The 9,420-nt window shown below is 41.7% G+C and overlaps 1 protein-coding gene across 1 annotated transcript; it reads left to right on the plus strand.

Moving 5' to 3' along the window:
• The first annotated feature begins 2,408 nt into the window (after positions 1 to 2,408).
• Positions 2,409 to 5,783, plus strand: LOC125545634 (ABC transporter I family member 11, chloroplastic). The gene is made up of 12 exons (XM_048709647.1): positions 2,409 to 2,508; positions 2,576 to 2,616; positions 3,100 to 3,220; positions 3,303 to 3,360; positions 4,083 to 4,162; positions 4,240 to 4,291; positions 4,365 to 4,498; positions 4,618 to 4,732; positions 4,839 to 4,925; positions 5,016 to 5,064; positions 5,289 to 5,373; positions 5,493 to 5,783. The coding sequence occupies exons 3-12, from the start codon at positions 3,156 to 3,158 to the stop codon at positions 5,569 to 5,571; spliced, it is 804 nt and encodes a 267-aa protein (XP_048565604.1). The 5' UTR covers positions 2,409 to 2,508; positions 2,576 to 2,616; positions 3,100 to 3,155; the 3' UTR covers positions 5,572 to 5,783.
• Positions 5,784 to 9,420: the final 3,637 nt, after the last annotated feature.

Here is a 9,420-nt window from a genome sequence, read left to right on the forward strand (position 1 = left end):
CCCGCATTTGGACATACAAGATTATATTGAAAAATGCATTGCCTCATTAAGAATGGTCTGCAAAAGATAAACAACCAGCACAAAGATGAGTGGGGATAGTGAATCTCCTTGTCTGACTCCTCTCCTACGTTGAATCTTTTTACCAGCAATTCCATGTAAAAGCACTGAAGAATTACCATAAGTGAAAATCATATGGATCCGATTTAGCCATCTTGCACCAAAGCCTCTAGCAGTAAGGATCTTCATGATAACATGATGTTCAATCATATCAAGTACTCTTTTAGTCAAGTCTGAGCATCAAAATCTCCTTTTTTGTATTGTTTACAATGAAAGAGATATCAAAGGCCCAAGCCAAGCAGTTTTGTACAGATCTATATTTAATAAATCCCTATTTGTTAAGACGGACTTAATGTAGAGTAACTCTCTGGTGCCTATTTAAAGAAGCTTTGTGATGATTTTATTCAGAAGTTTAACAAAGAGATATGTGTGAAGTCACTTGGACACTGAGGGTTATCTTCTATTTAGAACCAATCGATCAGTGGTTGACGTAATGAGAAAAAAAAGAAAACTTGGATTCGTAGTTCACTTAGGCCACGTAGCCATATTAAGGATATGATGGAATGTCATGTAGCTCCGATCATGCAACTTCAAAACACTTTACACATAAGTAGTACTTAATGTCATGAGCATGTTCAAAATAATATGATAGGAGATCATGGTTAACAATTGGGAGTAGTAAATGGATCATACACACACTAATAATAAACCGTTAAGTCCTTGCTTGAAACAATAGAAAATGTAGCAAAGTACTTTTTAGAAGATATAGTATCACTACAGAAATTTCTTCTGTGTGGTCATTACATAGGAATTCTAGAGAAAACCAAATATGAGGTTTATCTGATTATTCTTCTCAAAATATGATGGTCCAATTCTAGGCCGAAATCAGCAGGGTGCTATTTTTCACATGCTCTACATATGTGCAAAAATGCAAAAGGCACTCCAAATGTTTTGAGAAGACGGGGAAAAAATGCTCTCATGCACAAAACCTTTCATTGCACACCTACAAGTACCCCTCATCCATGAATGCACTATTTTCCATCTTTGGGTCTTAACTACCATTCTTTATCAAACCAAATACAATAGTAACATGCTAAAAATTATAGCAAGCAAAAAGGAAAGAAAATGATGTAGTGAAGAGATAGAGGATGCGTGAAAAATGGTCGGAGGAGGTCCGCTTCCCTCCCCGGCGCCTGTCGTCGTCTCATTGTTGAATTCGCAAAGTGGGACGGAGCTTGGATGAGTTGACACGACAGCGCCGCGTTTACCGGCCTCACCGACTTTACGTTTTGGCTCGCTCTTGGTCTTTTTCTACGGAAATACTAAACGTCCGACGTGAGATTTTAACCATGACAAGTCAAACATTTTTATGGTAAATTATGTTCTTGTGAGGATGTCAATCTTCTTTAGCAAACATGGCAATTTCTGACAAAAAATAGAACATGGCAAAGATTTACCATGCTTGCTAAAGAAAGTTGTCGTCCTCACGATAACACAATTTGCCATGCTAAAAAACCTGATGTTCATCCGATCAAATACTCTTTTCTACGCTCGGTTGGTCGTCCATGGTAGTACATTTCATGAAGCCAGAACCGTACAACAATTGTTTTGCGGTATTCTTTATATGTTTTTTAGGGGGTATTCTTTATATGTTGATAATGCATAATGCACATTACGTAGGTACAAAAAAAATAGAAAACATCAAAGGAGAGTGTCTAAACGTGAAGATAACTACTACTCCCTTTGTAAAGAATTATAAGAGTGTCTAAACACTTTTAAATTTCTTTATGGAGGGAGTACTTCACACCAACATCATAGATGGTGATTAACCATTCTTTTAGGCTCAAATCTTGTTGGAGTAAGTGTCGTCTCAGGCAACTTGCAAATAGCAAAAAAAACATTGTCTTATACTGTACTCCCTTCATAAACTAATATAAGAGTGTTTAGATTACTAATATAGTGATCTAAACACTTTTACATTAGTTTACAGAGGGAGTATTATATAGTTCAGAAAATATAAAAATTACACAGATCTCAACATCGAGATCGACGGTCCACGGTGCTGACTGAGATTCTCTTTTTTTCCCCTTTCACCCCTCATGTCTGTCCCGATAACCCTCACCCTCGTCTCTCTCTCTCTCTCTCTCCTGAACGGCGTCCCACGGCGGACATCGCGCGGTGCGCACTCTCCCTCGCTGCTCGACATCGGGCCGGCGCCCCTCCCCACCGAGGCAGCAGGACGGCGACGCCCGACGAAGCCTCAGTCTCCCCTGCTCTACGCCGGGCGGCGCGGGCCGACGCCCTCCCCGTCGTGGCCAGTAGGACGGCGGCGCTCGACGCCCCCGTTCCCTCCCCGCTCGACGCTCCCTCGGTCTCCCCTGCTCCGTCGGCGGCTAGGATTGGTACCTCGGCGTCCTGATCCGTCTGAGGTCTGCGTCCTCCGAGTCTCTGGTGAGAAATTTCTCAAGCTGCACACCGGGAGGCTGGAGCTGGCACGTCTGACCGCTGCTCAATGCAGATGCGGTGGATTTCTATAATCTTGAACTGAGCAGCACCAATGTGAGTGCTATGTTATTGCACTTTTCTAGGTAGTTTTGTCTGGCTTTGGAGTTGCAGTGTCATTGTTAGTTATCAAACTGGGCTTATTTGGCCTGACATAGCACGGTTCTTAATTATGAAATGTGAAGAAACCAGAGTACTAAGCTTAAGACTTTATTTTGAACTAGCTTCTATGGTGCTGTAGACAATACTCAAGTTGCTGCCTCCATTTTCAGAAGTGTCACTAGGAAGTTAATCATACAAATCAATTCTAGGTTTATCATCTCGTCTCTGTAGGACATTAGGATGTAATTTTACAAAACTGTGTTACTTCATCATGACATTGACACCATTGGACTTAAAGCTGAAATGCTACTAGATGAATTGCAATCTTCCTGCTCCTAATGTTTTTTTGAGAGACCATTCTCTTGAATTGAAGCCGAGGCATTTGCTTCACTTGACTGCACCAAAGTTCCCATCTGACCATACTTCTGCACTTACCAGTCCCTTCATCCCGTTCGAGCCCCGCTTCCTCCGAAGCTCCCCACCACCGCGAAACTATGCTCGCTTTGGCCAATGTCGCTTTCCCACCCACAGTTTCGTCCTCTCCGGTTAAGATGACAAGGCATGCCATTCTTATCCTTGAACCGTGTGTGCTCCCATCTTTTTTCGCTCTCTTATCCTTTGTGTGCCTTGATGGTTTCCAGGAGGTTTTCTTGGAGATGTCGAGCAGAACGGGTGTCAGCTGGGTACTCCCAGTTGGAGGTGATTTTTTTTTTCTTGCCCCTCTTTTGTGGTATGAGGATTTTTTCTAGTTCTGCTTGGACAATTGGTTTATCTGTGGACACAGGAGCAATTTAATCTAGAAAGACAATTTAGTTGCAGTCTTAATGTTGATAGAAGTTGGTGAACGTGTTATCTGCAAGTAAGATTCATCATTCATTACACTTGGATCTTGATAGGTTGTTTGGGATGTGTTAGTTCACTTGTTTAACTCTCAGTAATCATCAAACTGAGGAATCTCCCTGAACTCTGGCCCTAGATTTTGTTGAAAATCTGGGCTTTGTTACCTTTGTTCCGACTAAATCTTTATATGGATCTTCAAGCCCAGGATCTTAGCATCTTATCGCAGAAAAGCTAGGTAGCACTCCGCAATCGGTATAATCCAATAGTGAAGTCTCCTGAATTGTTGTTTTGTTATGTCCTTCAGTGTTGTTGTATATGATGCACATGTAGTACTTTAGTCCTTGCCTATTGGGATTTTATTAGGAGACATACATAATAACTGGATTAAAATTTTGACGTCGATAAGAAATATGGGTAATTCGATACAAGTTGTTTGCAAATCAAATATGTTAAACAAATAGTCCATTGTTGGGGGAACTGCTAATGTCAGATATACCGTATACCGTACGTTGTATAACATCCGTGCAATCATGGTTTGCCTTTACATTACATGGACATATATTGAACTTCACTTCTTTTAGGTTAGAAAAGTCAGCTACCGACCTCCTGGAACTGAGCAAAACTTATTGAATCAAACTAGTCTCTCTCTCCAGGAGAAAAGGTAAGCATGCGTTTTATATTGCAATAGCTGTGTTTCTTGGACGCCTTTTGTACTGACGAGACAACTAATTCATGCAGTTTTGGTTTGATATTTGGACGGAGTGGGAGTGGAAAGACCACTCTTTTACAGGTTTGTATTGAAATGCTACATGACATGTTCAACTCTGCATCTTTCATCTTAAGGTGATAGTTTGATTTCTCAGCTTTTGGCCGGTCTATCAGAACCTACCTCTGGTTCAATTTGCATTCAGAAGTATGATGATAGTGGAAATCCAATTGGTCTGTCGGAAGTGTTAGCTCCTCAAAGAGTCGGTATTGTATTTCAGTTTCCTGAGAGGTTTGAACATTGAATTACTACGTTCACTAATAAGTTTTTTACATATTAGCATGAATCCTTATGATCTGTGTGAGTACTTGAGAAGTTTCACTGCAAAATAAGATATTTTAAACCTGTAGGTACTTCTTATCAGATACTATACTTGAGGAAGTTACTTTTGGATGGCCAAGGCAAAAGGCAGACATTCCTTTGAGGGAGCAACTCACTTTAAAACTTCAGAATGCCATTAACTCTGTAATGATTATCTCTCATACATACCATTTTGTTGCATTGCGGAGTGAACTTGTAGTTTGAGAGACCACACACAATTGATTTCTGAAGATAATTTGTTTAACGCTAGGTTGGTCTAAGTGCCATTTCATTGGATAAGGATCCACAGTCTCTTAGTGGTGGGTTTAAGCGGCGACTTGCTCTGGCAATTCAACTGGTATTATTTCAATTTTTTAATACGGGTTGATCGTTCTGTTTTTAGAAGTGAAGATGGATAATCTTTTGCCTTTATCTTCTGATTTTCTAGGTTCAAACTCCTGATTTATTGTTGCTTGATGAGCCCCTCGCTGGACTTGGTATGTACTTGAATATCCATATATCAAACTAATATCTGTAGATTATTTTCTTCCCCTTGCATTGATCCATTTGTTTAATATAATTCTGCTTGTTCATCTTGTCATCTTTGTGCCACAACCCAGACTTGCTAGGAATATTGTGTGGTGTCAAATAGTTTTTCTTTTAAATAGTATATATGCTCTCTTATATGTCGTTACTAAATTTGCATCATCATCATCATCAGATTGGAAAGCTCGGGCTGATGTTGTGAATCTCCTGAAGGACCTAAAGAAAGACCACACCATACTGGTTGTAAGTCATGACCTAAGGTAATTTAGTACTCACCATAGAACACAATATTTTTGTATAGCTGTGCGCCATTGGAGCCACTGTTGAACACAACGTTTACCTGAGGCTGTCAAAATATCTGATTTAAAACGTTTTGCAGAGAACTATACCCGCTGGTAGACCGGTCCTGGAGAATGGAAATGGGGGGTGTTTTGAAGGAGGAACCTTTACCTGTATAGATTAACATTTTTTTCCTCGGAAAATTCATAACTTTTTTTTTTGTGTGTGCAGCTGGAATGCTGACCCATTTGTTGTTGCAGTGAACAGGCTCATAGCTAGCTAGGGATCCTAATGTAATGTTTGTAATAGTACAAGGCAAGTTGCAAAATCTATTGAGAGTGACTCCACACCTACTGGATTTTTGTCAATAATAGCATGATGTTATTTCACATATGCTCTGTTCATGTGCACAAACACAGAAGCGCTCTCAGTTAAGTATCTTGAAGAGTCTGACCGAATGAAATGCACCTCTCGTTGCGCATCTCCTCAACCATGAATGCACCTTTTGCTCCCTTTATATACCACCCATGTTTGAGTCTTCGCTACACACTATTGATTCATCAAACAGTATACAATAGTGAGGTGCTAGCAGCCAAAGCAAAGCACCAAGGAGAGAAAGTGGTCTACTGATATGGTACGTAGCAGCGGTGTCAAAAAACGAAAAGGCAAAATGGAAGAAGACGTAGCTAGGAACTTTCATGTGTGTCTTAGGAATAGGAAGCATTAGGGAAAATTGGCGGAAAAGGCTTGAAAAAGGTCACTGTTTCGTGCTCCGGCCTCTTACGTCTGCTCCTTCTAGCCCAATGACTTTGCCATCCTCTTGATTTGGCTACGAAGTTCCTTCCACGGCCACATGTGCGAACACAAGGAGTATTGAGCTTCCCAGTGAGCAACCCCTCTCTGTGTTGTGTTCACCCCTTTCATGTGTTATTCTCGTGGTCATTCCCCTCCCCGAGAGTTCGATAAGAGAGATGGAAGATAGTGGGATATGGCTAGAAGTTGGAGAGGCATCGTGCGCCGTTTGCCTCCAAATCTAGGGAAAGTATTTGGTGACTGGTGAGGATATGCGTATGAAGCGTGAGTGCTTGTGAAATGCAAGCTCCCCAAAGATAATTTGTATTTAAAGCACTTGATAAATTGCAAGAATGTTGAGTGCTTGTGAAATGCGAGTTCCCCAAAGATCATGTGTATTTTAAAACACTTGATTCATTGCCAATAAACCATGCATCGTTTGATTTTCTCTAGTGAAAAATATAAGTAAACAAGTTGTAAGAAACCATGGATATTGCACGATTGCAAGTCATTTTTTTCACGGCTTAATAGTTCACTCGTATGCCCGGGGGAAAACCCCTTTGAAAATACTACAAAAAATAGGGAGAACCATATGACATGTTGCAAATATTTCTCCCCGCATTGATTGTTCATCATTCACACCCAAAATACTGAAAAATATATTCCGCTTGGCGAGAGGTTTGTCCTGACAATATTAGACACAAATAAATATTAGAGGTGTTGCACATCGAATCACTTGGCGCGCCGAGGTTTTCCCCACCAAGCCTTCTGTCGACGGCCCAAGGCGCAACGGTACTTGTGATATTTCTGGTTGGCGTATGTTTTATTTGGCCATTTTATCGATGTTAAATACCATTGGATGTGTTACTTTTTATTGGCATTGGAAACATATACTATTATTTTATGGCGGGTTTCACAATTTATTGATGCTAATGATTCCTCCTGGCTGACTGATCACGGCTTGCGTCGGTCACTCGAGCGACGTCAGATCCCACCATCATGCGCTCCCCTTTGTTTTATTCCATGCCCTACCCCACCTCTCGTTTCTTATACATAAGCAACACTCCTTTCTTCTACCTTTTCAGGACATGTTGCTCGCCTTCTCTTCCCTCACCATCGCGACCCGTCGGGCGAATTGGGGTGCTGCTGCTGCAGACCAACCACCGCCACCTGCTACTAGGGCGAACCATCGTGGGGCGGAGAAACGGCCACAACCAGTGCCTCCTTATTCCTCTCCCTCACACGCAATCCTCAACTCTGCCACACACGAGATGCAAATGTGCCGGGGGAACATGCTGCAGAGTGATGGGCGGGTGCTGAAACAGAGGCTTGACATGCTAGGACTATAGGATCCTTTTGCTTGCAACCAACGCGAGCGATGGCGCGTGACCGACAAAGGCGATGTTGAAACCACCGATTGCAGTGTTGCAACCATTGACAGAAAAAGCTTCAACTGACGATGTAGAAAACTTCAATCAATCACTGCTCAACCAGAAAAAGCTGCAACCGTTTACAGAAAAGCCTCAACCAGCGCACCGCGCAACCAAAAAAGCTGCTACATTGACACAAAAACTTCAACAGTAGATTAAAAAAAGCTTCAATCGGCGACAGGAGAACCTACGGAGCGAGCCGATGATGCACATGATAGTTTTGCACCCACATGTTGCGATGGTGGCGAGCATTGCAGTGAATTGACGAGCTCAGGCAACCAATGCGGCAAGGATCAAGCGGCGTCTGGTGATGCTTCGACCGACGACGACCCTATCCTGGAAGCACCATCCTGCGCGGGGCAGGGGGGTGCAAGGGGTGGGGAGGGGGTAGGACGTGGACTGCCGGTCTATGGGCTTGATGAATGTCAAATCATCCTTTTTTAAGAGAGGTTCCTTAAAGATTGGTGATGACCAATCGACGAGTTATTGGGATGATACCTGGTCGGGTGACATGCCATTAGTTCTACAATACCCGACCATGTATAATTTTGTGTTCAGAAAAGAGGATTCAGTGGCTTCTGATCTTCGGGGCGGCCCTTTGAACATCCAATATTTTAGGGCGTTGCTGGGTGACAAATGAACTAAGTGGATGCATTTGAGTTCTAGATTGATGTCAATTAATCTAACTCAGATGGAAGATTAATTCGAGTGGAGATTAACCACTAATGGTGTCTTCACTATGAAGTCTATGTATGCGGATCTCATAGATTCTGGACCTATTTTTCCCAGAAAGCATATTTGGAAACAAAGGTTCCTTGCAAGATCGAAGTTCTTGTGTGGATTTTGCGGAGGGATGTAGTTCTTACCAAAGATAACCTTGCTAAGCGTAACTGGCATGACAGCAAAAATGTTATTTTTGTGATTAGGAGGAGACAATTCATCACTTATTTTTGTCATGCCCGTTTACTACCTTGATCTGGTGCATGGTTCATGTTACATACAATTTAGCACCACCAACGAGTATTTCAATTTTTTTAGTAATTGGTTAGGTGGTATTCATCATATGCTGAAGGGCCAAATCCGTGTGGGAGTTTATGCCATTCTCTAGGCAATATGAAATTGCTGGAATGATTACGTCTTAAAGATATTGTCTTCTCCTAGTTTATTGCAGGTTATCTACAAACCTATGACTTTAATTTGCATGTGGTCATCACTGCAGTGTGTGGACGTGAGCGCTTATGGCCTCTGGAGGCAGTCAGCTGGAAATGGTTGCACAGGGTTTGTTCAACCAGTTTGGCTGACGAGCCACTCGTAGATTATGTGAATGAGCTAGATAATCTCTGGTTCGACCGCATGTGGTCGTGTTTTCCGTTTATTTGTTTTACCATCTAGTCCTCAGTTACTTGAACTTATTCCATGTTTAATAGTATGCATGTGTGCATCATGTGATGTAGAGGCTGAAGTACTCCCCTTCTCGGAAAAATGGCTAGCTAGAAATCTTAAAGTGATATTTGAATGAGTATAAGGCATATGTAAAAAAATCTATCTGGAGTGACTCCATACCTACCAGATGTTCGTCAGTAATACTATGATGCCACTTTGTGTATGCTCTATTCATGTGCACAAAAACAGAGGTGCTCTCAGTTAATTATCTTGAAGAGTCTAAGCGAATGAAATGCACCCACATACCTTTTTGTTGTACATCTTATCAACCATCAATACCTTTTGATGTCTTTATATACCAACCATGTTTGCCTCTTCACCATGTACTATTGATTCATCAAACCATGTAGAATAGTGGAGCGG

Source organism: Triticum urartu, chromosome 3 (assembly GCF_003073215.2).
Source record: "Triticum urartu cultivar G1812 chromosome 3, Tu2.1, whole genome shotgun sequence".
In the NCBI taxonomy this organism is placed as follows: Eukaryota; Viridiplantae; Streptophyta; class Magnoliopsida; order Poales; family Poaceae; genus Triticum; species Triticum urartu.